Below are 27,664 nucleotides of genomic sequence, written 5' to 3'. Positions count from 1 at the left end.
AACACTGAAATGATTAGGGGATAGGCTGTAATAGTTCTAGTCCGTAGTACATTAAAAATCCCTCAATCTTAAAGTACACTCGATATCCCAAATTTCCACGCGTGCCGTTACATGTCATATATGTCAACGGCAAAAGAGAAAATGTCTTTCTGCTTAACCATTTCTACCAGAAGGGGGACCAGTCCGTCTGCCGTAGACGGAGAGTGGCCGACGGCGAGCTGAGGCAGAGGAGACGCCAGGGTGAGCAAGCCGACTTTGGGTTTAGAGTTCGACTCCGGATCCGGGGACAAGCAGATCCAGCAATCCGCATCTTGCCATGATCCCTAGGATTTTAATCATGCCTCTCTGTCTGTGTGTGAGTGCAGGCAGGCTGACAATGATTTCCTCAGTGATTACGTACAGAGCGAGTCCCTGCGGGGTAGGGGCCCCCTCTGGAGCCATCCTGATGGCTTTGGGGGCCTTGCTTCCATTTTCCATTATTATGTGGACTACCGGAGCGACAGCGCAGTCCAAGACCTTGCAGGTTTGTGATGAGGAGGGAGCTTCCATCTTCTCTCTGCTTCTTCATCCTCTTTTTAAGAGCAATTTAGACGTAGACTTAGATCAGATTCCGAACCTAATTCATGATTAGCTGACTGGAGTGAGAAAAGGAAGAGTCTGCAATAGTTTTGATGCTGTTAGGTGGATATGAAGTGAAAAGTGTTATTGTCATTTTTTTTCCTCTTTTTTTTTTTGGGTTTTGTTGCATTTTTGCACACTCACGGGAGGCGTTTTGCTGATGTCTTTCTCACGCGGATGCATTTGAGATGAGAAGCGAAAAGCAAATATTGCGCTTTTGTTTCTAAACGAACATCATGCCTACACGCGTGTGTGTTTTCCCGGAGAATGGACGCGCATGACGGGATTACTATATTCTCACACTTTTCCCGATACCTAGCTCAACTAAATAAAGTCGCCTATAGCGATCGGGCTAATTGGATTTTATAACATCCACCTACTCATCACAAAATAACAGCAAACTCGTGTACAGACGGCGCGGCCGGGGCTAAGTTGCATCTTTATGTAATGGTAAAAAGGCAGCCGCGGTTTTGGTCAGTCAATTTTAGAGAGACTATACCTTTAGACTATCCCGTCCTACACAAATTGTCAGGCAGAAACTGAGCAACTTCAGCGTTTTCTATAGGATGTCGCGCCGCAAGCAAGCTAAACCAAGATCACTGAAAGGTAAGTGATAAGCCTGTTTGGTGGCTCTCAAAACATTTTGCTTTTTAAGGACATGACACAAAATGTGGACGAGCATGAACTGAATGCTCGTGAAATGTAACTGTCTCTCCCCCCACCCCTTTCTTTCTTTCTTCCTTTCTTTTTTACGCATTTCGAAGTGTTCCTTCCTATTTGTGTTGCGCATGAAATCGACTGTTTACGTACTTGGCATCGGAGGGGGATAAATAATAATACTAATAATATTAATAATGATAAAAAATTAAAAACATGCTCGGCTTTCAGTTCTCAATGTATACTGATGAGAGTTAAAGAAGGGGCAGGGATACGTTTAAAGAGCAACAGTGCAGCGCGACGCTGGCGAACATCTGGATGCGTTAAAGACGCTCCTGGTCGGAACTTGAGCCGTCTGATGGAATGGGGTGCACAGTCACGTGACTCACCCCGTCTGAAAACTCAAAGAGGAAACATTTTATACGTTGGGGAGGGGGACTGTGATGTGCGTGCTCGCAAGTGTGTGGTGAGGTGCAAATACTACCCAACGTTTAATACTAATGAGACATTTTCATTAAGAAAAAGAAAAAGTTCTGGATTTATCAGTCAGGTTGCTTAAAGCTTGAAAACAGCTGAATTTCATCGGTAACGTCTATGATGTTATTTGTTTTGTTTTTTTCTTACTCCCCTTTTTGGTCACTTTTTCCCTTCTTCTTCTTTAAACAGTTGGTTTGGTGGTAATTTGATCCACCATTTGTCACAGAGTGTACATGTCTGTGAGAGTTTCAGAAAGGGGGAGGGAGAGGGAAATAGAGACAGAAAGGGAGAGCAACATACACACACACACACACACACACACACACACACACACACACACACACACACACACACACACACACACACACACACACACATATATTCACACATTACTTTTCTCTGAAGCATTTTAGTGGGGGGAGCTGTAGGTTTTTGGAGGTTGAGCTCCAGTTCATCTGGCAGGCATTGTATTTTGCTCAGCAAATAATTGTCCACAATTTCACATTCCCAGCTTGTGGTCTGTGGACCCCTTTCTCTCTCTCCCCCTTTTCGTTCTCGGAAGTCTTCATCTCAAAGGAAGATTACATGGTCTGTGGTACATTCATGCAGCCACCATTTTAAATCAATACCCAGGAGAGAGTGGAAATGTGAGTGCATGCACATCTTAAAATTGTCACATTCTGTTTCCAGACCTGCACTGCTCTATTTGCGGTAAACAGCTCCATATTTTCTCAGAGCAGATTGGCATTGGCATTATTTTTTATTTTTTTGTTTAGTTGGTGTGACATTTGCTATTCTCAAAAGACATATCACATATAATCGTCTCCTGCCAGCATGCCTACATGCTACAAGTGTGTGTGTGTGTGTGTGTGAGTGTGTGTGTGCATTCAGAAGAACATCTGTTAAGATTTGTGTACATCTAAGTGTGCGGCAGAGAGGGATGCAGAGTGAGCAAATCAGTATGCAAATGAAGTCAGAGTGATGACATTGTTTGTTTTGTTATTGTCACTAAAATTTAAATTGGGAAAATGTGGAGCACGGAACATCGTGACTTTTATGTCTTCATTCCGGCTGCTCAACCGGAGCAGAAATGCAGATACGTCATAGATATTCCCTTGTTTTGGATCGGACCCAAAGAAGGCCAGGCAGATGTTATTTATTGTTCTTTGTCCATCTATTTCCTCGGGGACAGAGATAAACTTGTACAGATGTCCACAATAACTTTGTTTGTCTTTTTTTTTTTAATTGTCATTTGACACTTTATTCTTCCCTATTGTTCAAAGAAGACATGATTGGTCATTTTATTTGTAGTTTCTTGTTTTGTGGCATCTCCTAATTTGTGTCGCTCACATTCATACATGTGTGAGCCCGTGTCTCCTATTCCTGTGTCTTTTCGAGAGCAGACCGGGATCTCCGAGTTCAGATTTCACTTTTATAGGTTGTCTTGAGGCAGTGGTCAATGTGAACGGTCCAATTTTTTTCCCCTTTGCTCAGAAAGAACGCATTGTTCTGCAGAGGAGAGAATGAACAGAGATGCCGATGGAACGTGGTGGGAAGGTAGAACGAGCATCATGTGCAGCGTTTTGAGGGACTGGTATGGATAGTATGGACGTGGGGTGCATGTAGAGAAGATGAGAAAATAATGCTGTGACAGTTGGCACTCCTTTTTCCCTTGTGTACCTCCAACACACACCCACTTGCTCAGTATTGGCTGCTTGTGGGAGTCAGAGGTTATGTTTTTGGTCCCATGGAGGAAAAGGGCAACATTACAAGTCCCGTTTCAATTAAGTCTGAGAGACAGATCCGGCTACGTTATTGCTTGGGGGAATAAATGGCACAGGACGAGACCATACATCATTCGCTTATATGCAAACACTTCACCCCAGCCACTGACATTTACTCAATCCTGAGCCATCTATATTTCTCAACTGTAGGCACATTGTAATTTTGTTTTGATGTGCAGAGGCTTTGGGTCAGCACATTGCCTCAGTCAGTGGTGAGCAGCGAGGAAGGAGGATCTCACTCCAAATCCTGCATGATGACTGCCACGTTGCCTGTCCTCCACTACTTCCTGAATAATATGAGACGCGGTTGATATTTTCATTTGGAGCGCAAATTACACTCTCAGGTCTTAGCACTGATGTGTTCATTGGCCAAGGAGGAAGTTTCCAGGTCTGTCAATTGCATATATAAATATATTTTCTGCACCATTTCCATTAGGTATGGTGATTGTCATGAAATCAGGGCTGTGCCATGTACACCGTAAATATTTGATGATTTTAAGAAACTCAAATTCATCACCAGACGAGTGATCGCAGGAGGTTATCGTGCTTTAAATATACTTGACAGGAAATATCACTTTACACTTTAAATATACCCCTCATGCACTGGGTGGATTTGTAAAATCTGTAATAGGCCTGTAAAAATAAAATTAATGATTAAATTGTCTGTTTTGGGGGAGGGGTTAAATTCCTAAGCTTGTGCATAATAATTCGATTTGAAGTTTTTATTGACATTTTTCTGGTATTGAAACCAGACCTTTCGGGAAAAACTGAAACAAATATTTACTTGCTTAATCAAAAAAATTGGCCATAAAATTTGAAGCTTTTCCTTTTGGTGAAAACAAAATTGAACATTTGACACGCATAACCACTCCCACTCCTATTCTCTTCAGTACTTTGAAGCATAGGTCTGTGTATCTACAAAAAATAAATAAATTAAAGTGTGAAGGGGCGGTTAAAGCTTCTGTAGTTTAGTCGGAAACAAGTCAAAAACTCACTTGCCTGTTTATTTATTTATTTTTTAAGGCAGCCTGTTCGCAGTATGTTCACCGTTAAATGGTCTGAATGTCTAATCTTAATTTTATCAGCTGGAACGCGGACGCATGCTACAGTCCACTCTTTTTTCTTTTTTCATGTCTAACAGGTGCGTTATTCTTAGTTTACAGCAAGCTGCAGTATTCCAGGCTGTTCACAATTAATGATCTGTGGCATAACACCCATTAACACTTTTCTAATGTGACACAAAAATATGGATAGTATTATCATTAAGGAAATTATGATGGAGGCATGGAAAAATCCCATTAGCACGGCTGTCAGTGCTCTTGACATGCGGCTCAGCGTGTTGGACTGGGCGTCGCGGGAGCTGGCCGATATGTCTTCTTATTCCATGGCATGTGTCTCTCTTGTTGTCATGGATTGTCTGCCACATGGAGAAAGAGTTCTGATTCAGAGACAATGACTGATTTCCTCCACTGCCGCAAATGAAATGCTACATTTCTGGGGTTTCTTTCTTTCTTTTTCTTGTCTTTTTTTTCCTCTCCTCTTGTCTCGTTTGCATTTATGAATAGCATTAATATTTTTGGAAGCTGAAGTTGCAATAATTGCATAATGAGATTATTGATTCGTGACATTTTTATAGTGCTGCTAGTGGAGTTCTCTCGCGCTCTCTTTCTTTTCTTTTTCTTTTTTCTTTTGCTTACAATGCAAGGCAAAATATAGATTATAAATATTATGCAACATGATTAACACGCTCCTCTATTGCAAATTATTTATGACACCAATCACCAGTTCAAATAATGCTCATTAAGAAAGTTATTCATGTGCAGTGTGTGTTCTCCTCCCTCCCTCCCCAACCCTAATTGAGGAGCGTTGACCTCGTGACCCAAGCTAAATTGAGTTGTAGTCCCTGTGGCGAGCGTCTCCTTCCCGGTCAGTCAGGGCGGATTACACAGCCATTGTGTTCGGCACTTTATCGTCCAAGCTGGCTGTAACCAAGCAGATGAGTCACGCATATCCAGGAACACACTCAGGGCTTTTTTTTTTAAATGTCTGAGAAGTGCTGCGAGATACCCTCACACACAAACAGAGACACACCAAATTTGTGGCAATGCTCGCATAAAAGCGTAAGACATGTACGGCATTAAATACACGTATCTGTGCACATACACACTTCCCAAAGCAGCAGGAATTCATTTGATGGATTCGAAAAAGTCCAAGCTTCTGCGACTCTGCCTTATTCATCTCTGTTAAGCCATTAGTTGTTGCTGTTATGGCGTGTCATGGTTTGTGCGCATGTAAATTAGCGTGGGGTATTTTTTCAGTTGTTCAGTTGTGAGGGTTTTTTTTTTTGTTTTGTTTCGTTTTGTGTTATTTTTTTATTTTTTGCTCCTCGTTCTGTTCCGATACAAAATGAATTCATTTCCTACAAAGTAAGCGTCCCGTCTTGGGAATTGTCACTCACGATATAATGACAGTTACTCCACATTCTTCTTTTTTTGTGTTTGGCCATTGTGTTAATTAGCGGCCTTTAATGCTGTGCCACTTGTTGTGGGATTATGTTTTTCCTGCTCTGCATTTTGAAAATCAAAGGAGCTGTGCTGAAATGGTCCCATGTGTGTTTGGTATTGTATCAACAAAACCTTGCAGCATGATTACAGTTTGTCACTGACTGAGTGATACACTGTACCTTGTCAAACATTAATTAACTGATAGCAGTGATGCATTTACAGCAGTGTGGACTGAGTTGCAGTCAGCTGAAGTCATTATGAGGTAATCATGAGCTTCAGAGTATATTAATTAAAAGTGCCCACCCTATTTATATATGTACTGTTATGACTGTTCATCAAATGTCCAGCTAGAAGGAAACGTCACAGGAGTTTGGCCTGACTTGACAGCTTACCCTCTATGATTGCTCCTAGCTAGCTATTAATTATCTAGCAGACAGGTGCAAATGAGAAAAGAATTTGCACGGTGATGGAAGTTGTTTACTTTAAATGGCAAAACTTTTAATAAGTTCACCGTGGTGACAAATCATCGCAAAGCGCTGTAATGTTTAAGTTCTTATGGCATTGTAAAATAGAATTTTCTGCCTGAACTCCCTCATCTCACCAACAGGGACGGTAATCAAAACAAAAACTCCGGCTCCCACCACCAATCTCTGATAGAACCATGGGGGATTTATTAGGACCCCCTATCTCTAGCCCATTTAAATGATTCTAGATGCAAGGCGCTCAACGGTGTTAGAGAAACTCATTAAACTCTCAGGGCGCCAGCCACTAAGGCCTCCTTTAAGAGGACAAGGTTTCTCTGTTGGCTGAAACAGTCCTCTTTGGAGGCTCTGAGGGATATATACCTCCACGGTGTCCAACTATGTCTGCTCCATCACTTTTAATTGATTTAGCTAATTAATTGCTAGACCCATGACCATTTGTTTTGCATATTTTCTTCCTACATCAATTATAATTGTTGCTCGGGGAAATATTCAAGATATTCGGAAAATATCCCTATATGTAACTGAATTTACATTGTCGTTTCTTTACAAGTTTATTTTGAATAAAAGCTTCTTTTTTTCTATATTGGAGTTCCTTGAAAATTCACTTTTGGCTGGACACTGGATGACAGCGAACCATAGTCGCTCCATCGTTTGCCGTCTTCATAAGAAACAGCTCGACACTTTCCTCTTCATTTTTCACTGAAGTTTGACACCCCACTTGACACTAACTTGTGCTCCCCTGTGGAAAAGGCTTCTGCCACCATAGGATCCTGGCTTAATTATGCAAAGTACAGGATATTTTGTGCGATTTTAAAAGTGCGCCAGTTTCTGCTTTGGCAGTCACTGCCACACTCCCCTACTGGGAGGTCCTGTCAGACTCCCCCTTCCTCTTTGCCCAGGAAAATGAAAGGCTAGAAAGAAAAGACATAATGGAGAATGCATTTCAACTGCAGGGGTGGAACGCAGAGGCGTAAGAAGTCCTCAGTGAGACCCTCATTTTACATGGAACAGGTGGGAGACTCTTTTGTTCTCTTCCCGCTGTTAAAATCCATTTCATTTCTTGTACTTGACATGCCACGAGGAACTCTCACCAGTTCCAAAGAGGCTCCAATGTAAAAGGTTCCTACCTTTTACTAAACACAAGTCGTGTTTTTCAAGGCCGGTGCTGTTGTCAGAAAGTCAAAAGTGGTTTAGCTGCCATGCACCTAATGAGCAGATGCGAGTGCCGATCAAGCCGTCACTATTTTGTCACCCACCCTGTTAAAGAGCAAAAACACTTTGCAGCCACTTTGGCTGCATCTATTTTCTATGTGTCTGTTGGCGTCTTATTACATTTGTATACTTTACTGTAGGTTTCATTTTGGATCACAGGATCACAGCTTTAGGAAGATACATATTTATGCCGCAGTGCTCTTTTCATGATGCCAGTCTAACGTAGCTAACCAGTGCACCGTGCAACCTTCTTACTAATATAGTCATCAAGGTATTTTTCACTTGGTCACTGTTGATGTTGGGAGTGTGTTTCATGGGAGACGTTCATAATTCATCACGTCATTACTCAGTCCAATATGTTATTTACGTGGGTGGCTGTTTGCCTCGTTGCCAAACCTCATACATATGAAAGGCTTGTGCGGATTGCCAAACCACAGGTTGAGCTTTGGAAAGCTGCTGAAATCTCCTGGAGTTTCCATATAGAAAATCTCAATAGTAAATAATAGAAAAGAAGGAAATCTCAATGTGTCTAAATTGTTTTTCGCTGTTAACTGTTTCTTTCCCTCTATTTCTCCCCCTTCTCTTTTTCTGGCAGTAGAAGACAATGTGACAGAGGACCAGCACAGTCCTGGGCAGACTGCCATTCCAAGCGGTAATGCTCCATTTCATATTTCATCATTTTCGGCTGGAAAGTGGATCATGTGTCTCTGTGTGCGTTTGTGTGTGTGCGCCTATGTGTGTGCGTCTGTCTGTAAAATTTTTGTTGGGACCAGAATGAAATAAAGTATGTGCTTCCTGTTTCTGAGGTTTTCTTGCTGTAAACCGAATGGTTGCATGTGTTTTTTATAACTCAAGTGCTTTAGTGCATTTTGCGTGTTTGTGTGCACGCATGCAGGTGTGCCTATAGCTGTCCTTGTGTTTCTGTGTGTTCTTGCCTCTTTTTTTTTTACGCTCTTTGTTTCCAAACCCTCTGTATGATGTAGAATAGAGCTACGCAGATGAATGTGTCCTGTCTCCACGCGTGCCATTCACAGTGGCCCTCCAGGAACAGAGCGGTAATTCAGGTCAGGCTAGCAGAAAGCCCCCTATGAATGAAGCCTGCTCCTGATGCACCACACTGTATATTTTCATTTCATTTGTCTCTGGTAAAGGTTAAGTCTCAGGCGTGGTTATTTTAAACCCGATATGGATGGTTTTGCCCAGCAGGCTGGGGACCCTGGGTACTCCTAGGCTGCCACATTAGTCCAGCATTTACCCATAGCTTTCTGAGTGCCTCTGTGTAAAATACAGGAGCTGTATGCATTACTGCAGTAAATCCTGGCCTAACTCACTTGCTCACTAGTACTCAGTAACTCGTGTTTTTGTCTGATGTCTTGTTTGTTAGCTGGTATCTTAAGGTAGATGTGAGGTTCTTGCACTGATTTAGAAAGAAGCAGTCTTTGCACATACATTTTTTTGCTATCTGTCCTGTATGTTTCTGACTGAGCTTTTCCTCTTCATCAGACTTACTATTAGACTCTTTTGCCACATATTTGTGTATAGCTAAACTAAATAGCCGGGCCAATACATCTTCTGCTGTGTTAATTTGTATTGATGGCTATTGGTGGGTGGTTCTTTGAAAAGAATCTGCCTCCTTTGCCCATCTAACCCCGGCTCAAGGGATGAAGGACTGGGCATAAGAGGCAGACTTGCCTCGGAGACCTCCTGTCATCCAGAGCCAAAGCAGAGCTAATGAGTGTGCCTGATTACAACGACCCCCTCAGACACACGAATCTCCCCTCTCCCCGTCTCTGCACTGCCTCTATCTCCAGAGCGAGGGGAGACAGCCGCCACATGATCGATGTCTGCCTGTGGAGAAATCAGGAGGGCGCACAAATTAATTTCTCACTTTCCTCATTTGACTTCGTTTGACTGATTTATTTTTTAACCTCCTCTCAGGATGCAGCTTGACGAATGGTCAATGAGGAAATAGTTGTTTGCAGCGATGAACTTTTAAGATACAGCGAGCTTTCGTTTTGCCTATCTGTCACCTGTCTGAGTTTTAAAATGCAGTAATTCTACATAATGCCCCAACAAGTCCTTATAAAATCAAACTGAAAAGCAGCAGAAAGAGCTTACCTGATTTTCATGCGTTTACTACTTTGACGGACAGGGCCACAATAGCCATTAGACTTCTGACAAGCTAAGGGCTTCACCAGACATGGTGTCAGGATCTGCCTCATAAGTAGACCCCCAGTTGCGCTCTTCTGTGACTCTGCAAGCATTCTGCAGACCCTGCATCCTGTTTCTTATTCATGTTTGATATGTAGCAAGGCAAAGGAGAAATGCTAACAAAAGAGGCCCTCTAAAAGATAGACAGTATTATGCATAGTATAGAGGGGCAGGAACAGTGTGATATCTGAGATTTAATGAGGCAGTGTGCTTTTTTACCCAGAGAGTCTGGAGCAGGCTTAAGATCTGCAGCTTGGCTTTACCACTGCGCTGCCTGTGTGTAATTATAACCACATGCTCAGTGCTTTTTCTTCTCTTTTATATATACATCCCTTTCTTTTTTCTTTCTTTCTTTTTTTTTTTTTGCTCTTGGCTATTACAGATTGAAGCTTTTTTTCTTTCTTTGTTTCTTTTTTTTTTTTAGAAGACTGTGTCAGCTCTGTCAAAGTGGAGTGGAGTGAGGCAAATAGAAGAGTTTCAGAGATCTGAAGGGGTGTCTGGGTGGCTAGGTGCTCTAGTGTGGAGTAGTGTAGCGTATTGGTGTGGTGTCTGAGACTCTGGCTCTGGCTGAGGTTGAGGCTGCCCACAGATCAATGTACTGCAGGGCTCGCAACAGCAGGAAGAGGAAAAGGCTCTTTCACTACACCACTTCAGAAAATCATATTCTCTATTATTCATTTCCTTTGATGTTTTACTGCACTAATGGCATAGCAAGGCGCTCCGTGCAATATTATCACTGCCTGTGAGAGCGCGAGTGAGACGGCTGAACAAGAGAAAGAGCATTTGGTGTGTTCAAATGTTGTTTCTCATTCAGCTTCTTTGATTCTTCTTTGTGTGCTCATATCTTTTCTGGTGCAGAGATTTTAATGGCGGATGATGCCATCTGTATACCTGTGATTATATGTGCTGCTTGCTTCATGAGCCGCTCTCTGTTGTCTCCGTTGTTTGTTCTTGCCTCTCCTATAATTGTTTGACACCTTTTCTCCCTTCCTTTGCTACTCTTATCTTCATCTCAGCGTGCATCATAAAATTTTCATAAAAATACTACATGTTTATTTGTAATTTATAACAAGGTGCCAAACACTTTCTGCCAGTGCACCACTTTAAGCTCGTCTTTAGCGCTCTAAGAGAAATGGCTTTTGACAAACACCTCTGCTAATCGGTTTTCAAATTTAAAATGCATCAAATGACTGACTAATAATTAGACTTTAATTTGAATCAGAAGAATTAGAAGCAGATACTACATCGCAGATACAGGACCCCCCCCCCACACACACACACACACACACACATGTAAATTCTTGACAATTATTAACAATCTGGCAAGTGTCAAGCTCACAGCCCTGTCGCCGCATCATATTCTTTAATGATGGCGAATCAGTGGATGTGACGGTTTAAGCGGAGAGCCCCGAGTCCCATCCTCACAGAGGAGGATATACTTGGAGGCACATGTGGCATTAGAATGTAGTGTGACCTATATATGGTGGGTTCTCGGCAAAAAAAAAAAAAAAAAAAGTTTCAGATTTTTAAATAATGAGGTGCCGGCAAGCGTGTGAAGGTTATTCAATCTTAATGTCCTCCTATTTCTGACAGCCTCCCTCACTCTGATAAAGAAGCGTGCCCACCTTTGATCAGGCCTGCCGACACGTGTCGAGAGAAGCTGCTTGCTGGTTGGAATAAATTCTTAATTCGAACTTGGGGGTGGGTTGTTGTAGGACGGGGTGCCATGGAGAGAGGGGAGGGGCGTGGGGTGGTGGAGTGGGGGCATCGTAAGATCAGGATCTTTGTAACATCATGGGGAAATGAGGAGATGGGTGCACTGGTAATGATGTTTTTGACACCCAAGTTCTTTCACTGCACAAAGGAGGCTCCGTCAGGCTAAACCCTGATGGAGCCTGTATCTACAGGCAAGTAAGAACATGGCCCTCAGTGGTTTCACACTTTTTTGTGCTCAGTATGTCTCAGATGCATTTGAGTCAAATTCAGATTAAAACCCTGACATCCGTTAAATTTTGTGCCTAGCATCCACAACTACTTTTCTGTCTTCTCTTTATTGTAGGCCCACCAAGTTTTTATGAATTTTTCTAGCTTAAGGTTAGATATTAAATCTCCAGTGTTAAGGTTCACGCAGAGAGTTAAACTTTTTAGATTAAAATTCTATTAACAGGCTTGGCCAGACAGTTCACTTTATATTCTTATTATTTTTTGTTATTATATTTTCTTCTATCCCTCTGTGCTCATGCCTCCCTCTCTCCCTGTGGTCAGTGTCTGCACCTGTCACAGTGTGTGGGCCAGACAGTGGGGGATGAGGCTACGCTTCCTTGCTAGGGACCACGGGTCCCTGGTGGGGCTAATGGAGCAGCGAAGAGAATATCAATTAAAAGGTTATAAATATTTAAAAGCAAAAAATATTCAATAATATAAGGGTAGGGGGTCCAGGAGAGTCTTCAACTCACAAGATGAAAGTTGTGGCATGATAAATGTCACTAGGCACCATAAGAGACCATAAGTGTGCGCGTGATGGATGGATTTGGACCCGGACAGATATTACATGGCTCTAAAGACGTCAATCACCATTCAGATCCCCACATTTTATTAGTATAGTATTAATGTGCTTTTAGTACAATAAAGGTTTGAAATTTATCCTTAGAAATCATTTTGTTAGATCTTCATTATATCCCCCCTATGAATAATTTCTCAGTCGCAGCTATGATCATCTCCCTTTGAGCCGCCCTTATCAGAGTATGGATCAGCGGTCAGTGTAGCCTCTCTCTTGTCCTTACCTTCCACGCCGACGCTGTTAAGATGCTTATCGGAAATTAACAAGGGTGTTAATTTGAACCTTTGTTTTAAATTAACAAGGGCGTTGGGCCTGATGAAAAATTCTCAATATCTTACACATCTTCGCCCAATATTCCACAGCCATCCCGAGCATACTGGTATCGATCTGCTGTCCAGCCAGTAGAGGCTGGTAGAAGAGAATGTCCTGATCTGATGGATTACTGTATGAGGCCCAGAGGCACAGGAACCTCAGTATTGATGTGGCTCTTTAATCCCACGGTTGGACGTGACCTTGCCGTGTCTAAACCCCCACGCCCCCAGAGCGACTTTCCAAACCACCCCCCCCATCCCCTTCCCCCAAACATGTAACAGTTTACACTTCCAGTGCCGCATCGCTACAGCTCAGGTCGCTCACCTCAGCTGAGTACAATGACCCAGCTCGGATTCGCTGAAAGTTGGAGCAGAAAGTTGTTACCTAAACCAAGAGAAAGCAAGGGATTGGAAATCAAACTTACAAATGCATAACGCTGATCCTTTTCCCCGGTAATCATAAAAAAAATGTATTTTATTTGGTCGTTATTGTGGATCTATGAAATAATATGAGAATACCAGTGAAATTCATCCACGCTCTGCTCAGAGGAATGTATTTCTATTTCAGATTAGACATAAAATGCTTAAATGTAGCCATCAGTTGTTTTCCCTGACAGGACCATGCTGTAATATTAGAGAAATTAATGATTCATGAAGGCCTTTGGGGAAAAAAAGAAAGTTTTAACCTCCTCCACAGGCACCCTGTAAAAAAACACACACACACATGAAGTGTTCATATTCCTGTGCATATTGTGAATTCTGTGCCGCTGTGTGCAGATGAATCATAACTCTATATTGTGTGGCTTTTGGCCTCAGTCAGAAGTGTTTCCCCCCAGAGCAAGAAAGGCCTGCATCTGTGAGGATTGGGTTGGGATTTTCATTTTCTTGAAACACCTTCTGTTCTGTTCTGCATGGTCCCACCGGGGACCACAGTGCTGATATTTTTAGAGGGCATGTTCCGAGAGCCTCAGTCGCCAAGAGGGAAGGACAATGGAGGGTGTGATGTTACATCAATACTTGGCGCAAGTGGGGGAAAGAAAAAAACCCTGGGTGGCCTTGATGAGTTCTCGACCGCCTTTCCTCAAGGAATTTCACAGTTTAAGAGCACCCTAACAGAAAGAGGACCTAAAATGGCCGCCCCAGTGTACATGCACCCAGCGCCAGTACAGCCACACCTGCACACTTTTGGTGCCACACACTCCTTGTCCTCAGGCTCTGTTAACTGTGTGCGGAGTGAAAAAAACAGGCTTACTCCTAACGTTCCCCTCCGGAGTTTCCAGACAAGCCGAGGAACACTTATTGGAGTGGGGCTTAAAATGGCTGCCAGTGAAGTGCAGAGGCTCTTCTTCCACCCCGCAAAAGCCTAACCAGGGTGGCATGATTGTTTGATTGTAAGTATGGTGTTTTAATTAGATGTATTGTGAAGTGTAAAGGTCGCAATGTGAAGGGAGACAGGGCTGCGGGCCATTCTGCCTATTAATAAGATACTATTCCAAGCCGCTTTGGCTTAACTACGTGTCAGAATGAAGATATGCGTGGTACGCTGCGAGTGAGCGATGCAAGGTTTGATTTGCTGTCGGAATGCTTTAGTATCACGTGAAGAACTTCAGATTAGAGTGGTAATTTGAAAGATGGTTCCTCCTGATTCAGGGTAGTAAGTTGCCCACCCCTGGCACTGCTGCAGCACAAAGCCAACGAGAGACAAAACTGCAGATGGATTGAAGAATATTGATGTGCGCGACCCGCAGCTGCCTGCGAGCAAAGCTGAATAATTTAGGGAAGTGTGTCGTGACGACAGCCCAACACACACCAATCTCAGTTTTTGTGTGTCTTCCTGCGCTACGCTACATACATCCACAGTTCTGGTCTAAATGTCTGAGTAATATGGCAAGGTCTTTCTCCTCTGATAGATGCTGACTGATGCAATTCAGCACTCACTGGCAGAATTTCATATTTCTTTGGTCCAGCCAAAACTGCAATCCAGGATTTATTAACTACACATATTCCCATCAGTCTAGTTTCATATACTGAAGTTTTGCTTGGGTGAAGCAGGGCAAACACAACGTAAAACCATTTCTAATAACAGAGGGTGCGTGCTTGTGTGTTTGAATGTGTGTGTCGGATTTGTGTGTGCGAGCGTTGTACCGCCTTCTCCGCCTGTATATCTCTCGCCCGCACCTGCCCAACAGTTCTGTTATGGCATGAGTGGTTGAGTTACAGAGGCCCAAATTGAACCTGCATTTTTATTACAGCTTTTATTATTGTTTTTATTAAATCCAGAGTCTAGAAATCCATTTTATTGTCACCCAGAGGAAGCCGTAGTACCTCGCTGTGTGGGTCACCCCTCTGACTATGTGGTGCTGTCATTTCCTGTGGCTCGGCAGATCCAGAGTGCGCCCTCGAGAGGGCGGCGGAGGATGGTGAGACCGGGCATCTAAGGAAGAGGCTGCTCTCTCCAGAGGAAGGAGAGGAGGGAGAGGAGGAGGACGAGGAGCCCGCGCTGCACAGCTGCGACAGCTGCCGGCAGGTGTTCGAGTCGCTGAGCGATCTCACCGAACACAAGATTAATCAATGCCAGCTGACAGGTAAACAACGTTCAGCCCACCGAGCCTCCCCTCCACTCTGCCACTCAGCTCTTCTCCCACTCTCACTCTATGCTTTCATCTGAGAATATGCCACACTATGTGTGTTAGTACACTGCACCAAGGGGAGCACAACACCAGACTACCAGTTTCTTTGGTAGATATCCAGCAGCACAGGCCTTCACACACATAGCGCATTAGTTATATTGCGCTGTACGTTAATATCATCAGAGACGACATACAAACAGGCCCACACGTGCCCATTAAAATAGATAGCAGTATATGTATTTATAGTATGAGCCTCGTGTCCTTGCATGTGTCAGTGTAAGGTTTTATACAGCACCATACTAATTCGAAACGTTTCAATAACAGCGAGTGTTAGTAACATGGAGCTAGAAGGTCCCACAGTAACCAGACCACCAACTGGAAATGGATCTTTGCTCCAGGAAAGTCCCTCAGCTGCTCCCAGTGCGAGCTAGCTGCGGTAGTAATACCTTCTGGGATTGAAAGAGAAAGATGCCATTGGCAGACTGTGTCATTGACCTGTTGATGGATGAATAGGACTATAAATACCCTGACAAGGTGGCAGACAGAACTAATGATGTGAACTGAAGGTTTCCATGTGCTTCTCCTGGACTTGCTGTCCTCCTTTACATGCCCTGACAGGCCCGTATTGAGAAACACCATCTGATACTCATTTCCTAGTGTTTGGGCACATGTCTCGTCTCTTTCTACTGTCAAAAATAAAGTGAACTAAAATGTCCTATTTCTGTTTCAGATGTAGTACAGACGCTATTGTTTGTCATTCAAAAGAAAAGCCCAGAGATGTTTAGAGAGAACGTCTTTTTCAGCTACTCGTACGATTGAGTTGCATTCAGTCTTTAAGTATGATGACTAGCCTGTTTCATTTGGGCTCAAAGTCCAATAAAGTCATGTAGTGCATGGTGTGTAAAAATGCCAGTCATAATTCTTTAATGACAGTCATTGCCTGTGTTATCATGAAGATTTTTCTCTTTAATATGTTTAATATTTCTCACTGAACCCAGTAATCGACTCTTTTATTGATGCCCCAGGGATGGTAAATGGACACAAGAGGAGAAATTGCAAGCAAGAAAGTTTATGGCTTAAAGATACACTTGATAATTGAAGTGGAATAGATAGCACATTGAATTTTAAAAAGAAAATGAATGTATGTATAATGCGTATATATATAAATGAATGTATATATAACATAAGACAGAAAAAAATACCTCAACTGCACTAGCAACATAAAAAGTAAGCTGCTAATGAAAAAAGATTGTTTTAATGTTAGCTTTTATACAATGTGAAGTCTTGCGCTCATGTAAGTCGTTTAACATTTGCAGGAAACAACAACCTCCACCAATTCGAGATTTCGCTGTTTCAGTTAAGTTTTGTAGGGTAGTTCTTTTCCGTGACATTGCAAATAAGATGGGTTTTGATAAAACAAGACTGATATCATGCAGACTTGTGGTTCCTACAAGAACACATACTGTTGTTTCACAGTGTTGTAGCTCATGGTAAGTCTACATTACAACACCATGGCTCATAATCAAAACCCCTGCTTCTGGAACATCACTGTTGTGCTCTATTAGAGGTAGTCCTTTAAGCCTTGTGGTTATGTGCTCCAAGTTCAGTGTCACAGCTTACTTTATCCATTTCAAATTTAAAGCCTTGGAGCATCTCAGTACATAGAAACCCTTCCTAACAAGGCTTTTATTGTGCAAATTTGCAAGAAAGTGTTGTATAAACCTCATATTGTAACCTGAGGTTGTTGTTTTTTTTAACACTAATTTTTTTGTTGGGTCACTCACCAGCAGGATGTTTTTACTGACCAGCTGACAGACACAGTTGTCGGAGTCATGCGCTTCTCTGACTGTAAGGAATCTTCCCCAGCTGGTAGAAATAGTATTTACGTGTGTTATGCCCCCTCTTAGAATGTTTCAGCTAGCACTTTTGTGTGTGCCCAGCAATAGTCTCTTTTCTGTTTACATTCAAGCACAGTTTGATTTCATATTTTGGAACCCACAGTTAGCAAACCACAAATTATAGGTTAGATATCCCATGAGTTTTACAAAGATTTTCCATTAACTGTGAGACAGCCTCAAGTCTTGTGTTTTTGTGTACTCAGTATGTAAAAATGCCTTCTGTTACCCTCCTGTCTGTGTTAATTTAAGCAGAAATGCATACATGTGCATTGCACAATTGACTTTATGCCCTGCTATGTGTTTAAATTCAGAAGAAGCGACACTCAATCAGCTAAAGGTGTGAAAACTGACTGCACTCTTCACTTCTGCATTACTGCCATCCAACAAAAAAAAAAATGACTGGTCTAAGGCAAAGAAAGTGCAGAGTCTCCTGTCACCCTTTTTTTTTTCTTCAATCTGACACCCAATTCAATCAAGTCGTTGCAGATGTGTGGACAGTCTTTGTTTGGGGACAGTTTGAGGAATGCATAAAGAAAAAAAAACCCCACAAAGAATGTTATTTAAGCCAGATTGGGACATCTAACACTTAATTAATTAAAGTTCTTCCTATACTTATGCTGTTGCACAACACTAGGAAAACAATAATGTTATAAAGTTGTGTTTTTGATTCAGGGACAGGTCTTTAATGTTCAGCATCATTTTCAGTTTGTGGTCTTGACTGACTCAGCCATATTTTTTTTCTATAATTAAGCCTGTCTTTTAAAAATGTCAATCTTATGGACAAATAACTCTTAATTGCTCAATGATGAAAAAAAAAAAAACACAGTTTGGATAAGAGCCCCTGTGGAAGCCAAACAAAAGATTCTAATTGCCATTAGGGTATTGTGATTGTGCAGAAACACTCTATTAGTATTCAAACACAGTGGGAGAAAAGAAACTTCTAGATGGCATACTAAGTACTTTGAATGTGTGTGTGTGTGTGTGTGTGTGTGTGTGAGTATGTGTTTGTGCATTCTCTGGAATATGGGATATGAGATTTCCTATGTGGCATTATGTAGACATCCATGACCAATTAATCTGCCTTACATCAAGTCTCTACTCACAGATGGATCCTTTATTAGAGCCGTTTTCTAATCAACCACCAGCACCTGCTAAACTCTCCATTTTTACGATTTCAAATATTTTATTTTTGGTAAACAAATTGCAGAGCTTGACTGGAACCAATCCATGTATGAAGATTTGCATGCTGACACAACTCTGCATTTTTTCACCTCCCATCAAAACAGACAGTCCATATACAGTCAGTAAGCTTTAAAAAATACATATTATAAAAGCAGTCGGATAAGGCAAGTGAAATAAAGTCTAAACAGATTCTAACTGTGTGTCGACCACACCCGATGGACAGAGAGAAAGAAAAAGATGTTACATGTCACTGCGATCAATGGCGGCCATTGTCTCTCCCCATCTGGCAGAGGTATAACACCTTCCCATGCACTTAAGCTGTGGCCACTGCAGTGCGCTAAGGGAGCACATGGGTATGGATTGCCTCGTGTCCCCGATGCGATCGGTGCTATTGATCGCACTAATGCTGGACTGCAGAGGAAGGCGAGCGCCTGAGAAAGAGAGCAAGGGAGAAGAAGGGAGATGTGGAGAGTGAAAGAGAGAGAGAGAGTGCTGCAGGAATGTGTCCCCAGGGAGCCCGTCTTGGGCTGGGGCAGGGCTTCAGGAATGCTCCCCAGGAGATCCCAGTGAAGGCTAGGGCAGGGCTGGAAGAATGCTCCTCTAGAGAGTTGAGAGTGGAGGCTGGCTGGGGCAGGGCTAGAAGAATGTTCCCCCAGAGCACCCCTTTAACTCTGGGGCAGAAGTAGAGAGGCTCTGTGGGCGGAGACCCCCCCACCCCCACCCCTCGGCTCCAGAATGGCTGCGGATCAGGTTTCCGTGTGGGGATCAGCATCCTGCCGACATGGCTTTAGGCTACCCTAGGGAAGAGACAGGAGGCTGGAGGCATAGCTATTCCATAGGACTTTCCAAAAACACTTCACAAATGCTTTGTCTCACTATCATGCTGCATTGTCTGCGCACACTTATATTGTTACCTATCCTTAATGGAGAAAGAGAAACAGTGTGTGTGTAGTTTGACTTTTGTTCTCAGTTGGCACAAGAGATGTTCATATGCCAGGTATGAGATTGCAGTGGTAGGCAAGGAAACATGCCTTCAGGCCTACTCGCCAAAGAAATACCTTGCTTCTCATCTCATTTCAGCTTGTGTTTACTAGCCCACACTGTAAATAAAAATAACACCTCTAGCTCAGAGTTTAATTCAAAAGATTGCATTTTCACACAGCCTTACTCGGTCAATTCTTCAATTCCGCGTCTCTGAAGGTATTTGAATAGCCTAGTGCACACATGGGCTGTCAGCCTAGTGGCCGTTCTTTCATTATGGGTCCAGCTCCCTTGAGCAACACCTTTTCTTGTGTCCTTCACTAGAGGAGGGGCATGTCTGCTCCCCCCAGAGAGATCTGTGCCCTGCTATTTTAACCCTCTGTGAGATGACCTTTTTAATAAGTGTCTTTCTCTGCTTTCCTGCCGGCCACTGTGCGAGCAAACAGAGCATGTCTTCTGCTTCCCTCAGATAAAGGAATCAATCAGAGTGGGTGCAACAGAGAAAGAGAGAGAGATAACTGGGCCATATATGGATTTATATTATGTAGATTTCCCCTTTTCCCCATCCCTGTAGACACTGCAAAATGCACTCAGCTTCAATAAAACACATTTCAGATTTATGAGAAAAATACAAATGAAACACTAATACTCACTGAAAAACAATAACATCTCCTCACAATGCAGAACATGCTAATATGATAGAAACTCTTTCTCTGTTTGCAATGGGCACCATTTCTTTTTTAAACCTGCTGATATATGTTCCCCCCTCCTATTCCCAACCACAACATGTTTGTTTGAAGTGTTTGAATTCATTTACATCAAGCCTTTGGGTCAGCAGCATGGAAACATTCAGTAATACCCTCAACTATGAACAGACTCCTGGCAGTCCGTGCTTTATACTAACTGTTTCCAACAGGCTCCTATTGGTTGTACTGTTTTTTTTCTACTAACTTTGTGTATTGATCCAACAGCTGCTTTGTGGCTGCCAAGAAGAATGTGCCAAACTGCAAAGACTTTATTCGCTTCAAAAGGGCTCACATAAGAAGAAAAGCGACATGACAAGACCTGATTAGCCGAACTCTGAGCCACCGCCGTTCATCAGAAATTCTGCTGTGTTTTTGCCGGGGTGTCTTGCGACATCCTGGTACAAAGAGCAGCACACTGATTACAAGGCTTTGAAAGGAGGAGAGGCGGTCAGGGGAGAATAGCTACTTCTGGCACAACGCAGCCACTGAAAAGAGACCTCATGCTAGAGTGAGCTCTTACAATTGGGCTTGAGTCTTTCCTGTGTATGTGTTTGTGTGGGGGGCATGTTCTACGTGAGCGTCTGAGAGAAAAGAAAAATAGGTATGGAGGGAAAGAGGTAGAAAAGATATTAAAGTAGATGTTGACTCCGTGGTATAGAGTCCCCGTGCATTTCCTCTTTGTGCAACAGTGCCAGCAACGTTAACAGGAATGTCATTAGGAATTCAAAGCATATGCCCTCGTGAGGACGCCCTCTTTCTCTTTCCCCTGTGCTCCACACGGCACATATTATGCACTGTATAAAGTATTTATTGGTCTTTGTCAGACGAGGGCTGCATTTTCTGCAGAAAAACCATCAAAATAAGAATAGAGGAACTTGCAGGGTTTTCTTGTGTGTTTTTTTGCTCGGGTTTGTGGGTTTAAGGCATAAACAACAATGGCTAGCACTGCAACTCTTTGCTTTTCTCGTATCCGCATCCCCCATCTATCTAACACTCTGTGTCTCTCACGTTTTCGCTTGTTCAATCAGTCATCCGTGCACACACAAACACTTATTAACGAGCACGAGCACACACGCTCCCTCTCAGCACCTGCGTGCCTGCACTTTGCATTTTAGACGACACATAATTCATCGCCCAGGAGGCTAAACACATGCCGGGACTTCATCCAGTTGACCTCTTTCTTAAGTAGGTAGCCACAAAAGCCGAGATGACATGTGGACAAAACAGAGATAATCTCCTGCACTCACCCAGAACTACAAGCTACAAGCACCTGAGCGAAAACCTATACCAACGACAGTGTTCTTATTTCCCCTTTTTGCTGTGTAGCGGTCCTTTGAAACTATTGTCTTCAGTTCTGTGACAATGACCAGCCCAAGAAGCGGTTGTTTCGGTTTCTCTCACACTCAGTATCTCTCCCTGGCCCTGGCTCTGCCTGCTCTTTGTTCACTCTCTTCCTCAGCCTGCAAGTCTTTTTCAGCGGCACAAGCAGAAGAATGGCACATTAAATCTTAATAGGACTGCGTCTGGCCGTGTTGAATTGCAGAGCGTGTTAAGCCGGCGCTTTCCTCCCCCTTGGCACACGCTTGTGGAAGTGGAAAACAATTGAATAAAAGAAACCGCTCTCTCTCTCTGTAACACAAGTGACTTCGGCTGCTCTGCTGAAACTATGAGATTGAACTGACTCCAGCTCACAAATGGCTTAAGCCCTTACTAAGAGACTGTAAAATAAACATTTGTACTTTTCAAGATGCATATGTGGAAGGTGCACAGAGGATTTACCTGACCACCCACAATGAAGCCGTCGCATTATTCCCTGTTCCAAGTGACAGCTGAAAAATGCTGCCGTAGAACTCTGTGCTTAACTGGTGGCTGAGGAGGCAGGAGTAACCTAGCTGGGAGGGATATGTGAAATGTATGAAGAGAAGGAGATAAAAAACAGAATATTTAGATTGAATACAGTCAGAAAAAATAACAAAGAAGTAGAGAAAAGACACAGTAAAGGTAGGAAAGAGCCAATCTTAGCAGCAATGTGAGTCCAGGCCTTCTTTGTAAGGCAGTCAGAGGTGGTAATTAGCCAGTGATGAGTTGACGGGTTGTGTGTCCAGTGCTCGGCACTGCTGGGTGGGGCTGTGGGAGGTAGATAAGGCCAGCAGTGGGCTTATCTCTGAGAAGGACAGGCACCAGGCCTGCCAGGCAAATCCACCCACAGACCTGCCGTATTTTATTAACAACATCATTAATGCCAGACAGGTTATGTGCGATGGCTCGGAAGAGAGACGGGAAAAAGTAAAAAACAAATAAAGTCTCAATTCCTGCTTGGCTGGCCAGTCTAAAGTACATAGGCATCGGTTGACGTGTTTTGAAAGCAAGGAGCTTGTGGAGATGTTTACCAGGTAGGCAGCCAACGGAAGGGCACGGAGAGCGAGCTTGGATCTTACCTCTGGGTTTTGCTCATTCTCCTCTGGGTCCCCAGAATTCAAATGATTTTCTTTTTTTCCCTTTCAAACGTGGGACTACTCACCAGAATAATGATGAAGCAGATACAGAGAAACATAACTAGACACAAAGAAAAGGCAAAAATGTTTTTGTTTTTTTTTAACTTTACGGACATCCAGGGTTTCATTTTTAAACACATGCTTTGTAAAATGCTTAGTTTTCTCCATTTCTTTTTCTCTCGCTCACCTGCATCTTTCAATCAGGTGTTCAAAGTTTTGTCTTCTTCATGCTCCTTTAAATTATAGAGCATTAGTAATGCATTTATTACATTTTTTTTAGTTTGCAGTAATCTATTGACCTTGAATCAGATGGCACTATAACAGTTATCAGTTATCATTTTGTATTAGTATGTGAAATATGCCAAATAGCGTTTGTTCAGTGGCATCACCCCCAGGTTATGAGGATGTGACCTGGGTGCACCAATCAGTGTATACCTCACTCACCCCAATGCACACCTGAATGAAACAGGCTTTTGAATCGTCTTCTGCAATTTCCCCCCAATGAAAAAAAAAAGTCTTAGGATTTTGCTCATGTCTGCGTGGAAATGTACTGCACATTGATCCCCATAGGGCTTTTTCCTTACATGGCTTTTGCCAAACTCACCAGTAATGGGAGGAAAGGAAGGAGGGAGACGGAGGGCGGTGGAAAGAGTGACCAGTCCGACAGGTTTATGTCTCCCTGCAGGCTGAGCTCTGTGGACCTGGCCCACAGGAAGGAACGGAGCCAGCTGTGACGGCATCCTGCTAGCCACTGTGGTTTAGGAGCTTTGGGGCTACACTATCACCGACTCAACATTTCCCCCTCTCCTCTACCCTTCCCAGGGGTTGTTTTTGTTGGCCAGGGGGCAGTGTTTGGGTGGGGGCTGCTATGTGGCTCTGTGGAACAGCCACTCCTACACTTCAGGATATGGGAAGTTGAACCACCCGCAAGGACAGGGATTCTCAAATATCGTGTAAAGTAGCACATTTGTTCCTTAGCGCTAATTGCCATTTTCAGACTGGAAGGTAGGTTCATAAATGTTATTTTATGGGCACGATGGGTGTCATTTAAGGTCTCCAAGGCCACCAGCTGGACTATGCTTTGGCAGTGAAAGCACCATGTGCTATAACAGAATGTAATGGTTCAACAGTAAAGACATGCTGTCAGGTAGCACAGAGACGTCCTTCTAATGTTAAGAGCAGTGGACAGATTGGGTGGGGGGGGGGGGGGGGGGGGACTGAGAATGTAAAGGTTATCTGATCTATTCCACCTCCAACCTGCCTGGCTGATCAATCATACTGGAAGAGTCAATCGATTTGATCAGAGAGCCTCTCCTTAGAGAGGACCTCCCAAGGAGTGGGTAGGATTCTGCGAAAGGCTGCCAGCTTGGAACATGTCTCCGCGATAAACCGAGACATTAAAATCCCTGATTAAATAGTAACTCACCACCTGTGGCAGCCATTCTCTAAATAAGCCACTGATTTAAGACAGCAAAGAACATCTACTGGTGCTGTCACTCCATCGTGTTATCAGGCTCATTATAAATGCAATATGTGTACAGTGAAATCACATCAACAAATCCTGCAAGACTGACTGACAGCCAAGAGAGATCAGGCCGTAGTAAACAGAGTGGTAATCTTTATATTAGGACATTATGTGCCCCCAGTCAAAGCATGATGCATCTTTCTCATCATGAACTTGGTTTGTAGAACATACCCCACAAACAAAGTCAACAGACAAAACCATCTTATGATTGGATTTTAATCCAATTGCATTATTATTCAGGCCTCCCATTGGCCATTCATTACTCTCACATGGAGCCTGTGTGGGTTGTTATCACCCAATCAGGCTCAAGACTGTATTCTGGAGAGCATGCTTTCGTTTGCATCCTTTAAACCCTATGAGCCTTCCCTCTCTCTGGGCCCGCCAACGGAATACCTAATTCCAAAGTAAACTGATTGCTCTCTCCAACAAGATTACGCTGTGATGATGTTAGCCAAATGAGACTGCTATTCAGATGCAACCAGGGCAGGCAAGGATGCTTACCGCAAGATGACTGATCAGCATGTTAAGAGAAACAAGGTTGGGAAAAAAAGAGGAGAAAACGAGGGATAGAAATCGAAAGAGCGCGAGAGAGTTGTGTGCGTGGGGGTAAGCAGAAATGTAATTTGCTTCTCACCTCAGGCGACTGGGCTCTGAGGCCAGTAAATATGCAAACAAGCTGAGCCTGGCCATCAATATGAAGACCCTAGATGATTACTAATCTCCACCGCAGAAGTAGATTGAGGTCTGTTCAGCAGTGCCATGTAGCATGAGGGTGGGGGATAGAGAGGTTAGAGTCCAAACTTCGCCTCCATGTTGGCTGCCAAGATTATGCACAATTCAGAGTTATAGGTGTAGCTGACCTTCAGTTTGGGAAGTGCTATACTATTTATGATGCATACAAATTAGCAATAGAGCGGCAATAAAAATGCAGGCGTCTTAAACCTATATTGTACATGTTTTTGAAAGGATACATTAATCATGTTGTGAATGTAATTCAGAAACTTCTGCTGCAAGTTTCCAGTAACTTTGAACCTTGTTTCAAACTCAGCCTAGTCTTTTCATCATGGAGAGCTCCTTGTCTGATATGAGCTCTTAGACGTGCGGCACAGTAGTTTACCAGCCCATTGTCATTCCCCATCCGTAATCCGGGATAAAACCTATGGGACGCAGACCAGTCTGGAGTCATTAGGTGTGTGCGTGGCTTACCCAGACAGCCAGATAAACCAGATGCCTCGGGATGGCCAGGGGTCATCTCTCTGTGTGAACACGTTGTTGATGTCCTTGTTTGTCTCTACCTCTTCTTTGCCCGTATCCCCCCTCACACCCTTCATCATTCCTTTTTTTGCGTGCTTTCTTTCACTCCCTTGATTGCCCTGCACAGTCATCACAAACACAGAAGTCCGCGTTGGAGCTTAGCAGTCGAAGAACCTGTCAGCTAAAGGGAAGGAGGAAAGAGAGACAGGGGAGTTGACTGTGGCCCTAGGTTGAATGCCTGAGGGTGTACTACGTGTGGAGGATAGTTAGTGCAGAAGGACACACCACAGTCTGCAGGTGAATTCTCTCATTTTGGGAGACTTAATGCATTTGAATCATCACCTCTAGGGGGACGTCTTATGACTTTCTGTTACAGAATGAGCCTTGATATAAAATGCAGCAAAGGTTGTGTGTGTATGTGTGGTTTGTGTTTTTAATACAGCAGGAGGGCCTGTAAGAGGAATATATATATTCTAAGAATGTCTTTCCAGTCCTAAACATAATTGACTATTTCTTGTATTTTGGAGTATGTTTCCAGCATTGAGCTTTACCCTCTGCAGTGAGTGCACAAGGCTTGAGGATGTTTACCTGGCATGGTGCCTGTTGTAGCTGCCCTCCTGTTGAGGAAAAGCAGGTCAGGGTATAGCTTTGTGTTTGTTTGTTTGTGCAGGTGTGTGTTTTTCTCGCACGTGTGTATTGTGTGGCTTGTGAATGTGTATGGCTTTTTGTGCGCACGTAAGTTTGCATGTATGTGAAGAGGAGGGGAAGATCATTAAGATAGAAATAGTCGGAGAGTGCATTACATTCAGCTAGTTAAGAAAAACACAGAATGTAATCTAATGTAAGCAGTTATTTTTCAGGAGAGGGCGGGGTGGTCAGTGATGGGGATGGTGGATGGCGGGTAACTGGATTCTCAGTTCACCTGAACCATCCATCTGCTCAGCCATCAATCTTCCTGCTTTCTAGCCCTCCGTTCATTTACTCATCCACCCATTTATCCAGCCTTACCCATGGCCAAAGGGCCATGTCTCTTTGTGGCCCTGATAATCTAGACCAATTTCCTCTGCAATTTATTTCCCAGCCAACCACCCACCTGGTCAAGCAGCATCAGGCTTCTCAAGGTAGAGCCACTCATCCCAGCAAGCCCCTTCCCACCAATCACAGCCTTTTTTTTCCCCCCCTCCGTCCTCAAGCCTTAGATCTTTTTGTCTTTTGTGTTCTGAAGTTTCAGTTTTATACAATAGTACTGGAGTATCCTTTCCTTTACAGTAATCTCTGACACCACTCAGCATGTGTTGTTTACCTCTAATGCCTCAGCCCTTCTTCTTCTTTGATTTCTATTATCATTTCCCATTTCTGCCACTTTCTGTGCTCCTTCATCTCCGTCTTTCTCTTCCTTTGTCACTTTCTCTTCCTCTCTTTCTTGCATTCTTTCCTTCTTTTCTCCATCCTGTCATGGCTCTTCAGTATTCTGCTGCTGTCTTGTGTAGAGTGATTTTGCCCAGACACGTCTGGCTCTGGGTAAAGTGCAGTCCCCAGAGAGCGTGCTCCGCAGCCCCCAGGTCGCCAGCACCATGAATACATTATGATCCCCATTTCCATCCTGTTGCCACGGCAGCACTTTTGGAGCCGCAGGGCGATTAAGACGTGTGCTGTCGATACCCTGATAGGAGCAGAAGTTGGATCTGGAAGCTGGCCTTTGATCAGATTTCATCCTCCTGCCTGCTATTGGTAGCTTCAGTGCAGGAAGACAAAGACGGAGTCTTGTGGGTTTTTTATTGGTTTGACAAGCTCACCTGCTGCACATAAGCATACCATGCATCCATCCTTGAGCTTTTTTTCCCACCTCTATGCTTTATCTCTGTCTTTCCTGCCTGAAACCATTTCCCTCCCTTTTTCTCATTTCCTTTGCTCCTCCCCATCACCGCAGTTCAGCTAAGGCAGCATTATACGCAGTCTCTCTCTGCTCTATGATATTCTGCTATGCTCACAAAGGAAGCAACTCCCTTACCTTTTATTGTTTCCTTTTTTCTTTGGGGGATGATGTATAAAACATGGTGCCTCAGGTAGAGGATGTTGGGTAGGAAGCCATGTCCCCCTAAATGGCCAGCCGTGTGCATGCGCCTAACACTTC

The 27,664-nt window shown here is 43.4% G+C and overlaps 1 protein-coding gene across 5 annotated transcripts in view; it reads left to right on the top strand.

Annotated features, from left to right (window-relative positions):
- The first annotated feature begins 389 nt into the window (after positions 1-389).
- LOC134617028 (zinc finger protein 521-like) overlaps positions 390-27,664 on the top strand; it is an 88,137-nt gene continuing 60,862 nt past the window's right edge. For 2 of the 5 annotated variants that reach the window (XM_063462177.2, XM_063462175.2), the window contains exons 1-3: positions 531-1,224; positions 8,333-8,389; positions 15,204-15,404. In XM_063462177.2, the coding sequence (XP_063318247.1) occupies positions 1,185-1,224; positions 8,333-8,389; positions 15,204-15,404 (298 nt within the window). In that variant the 5' untranslated portion in view covers positions 531-1,184. The other 3 variants (XM_063462179.2, XM_063462178.2, XM_063462176.2) reach the window with 3 other exon arrangements.

This window comes from Pelmatolapia mariae, linkage group LG18 (genome assembly GCF_036321145.2).
Source record: "Pelmatolapia mariae isolate MD_Pm_ZW linkage group LG18, Pm_UMD_F_2, whole genome shotgun sequence".
In the NCBI taxonomy this organism is placed as follows: Eukaryota; Metazoa; Chordata; class Actinopteri; order Cichliformes; family Cichlidae; genus Pelmatolapia; species Pelmatolapia mariae.
The sequence above is the reverse complement of the archived record's forward strand: the minus strand, read 5'-3'. Positions and strand labels throughout refer to the sequence as shown.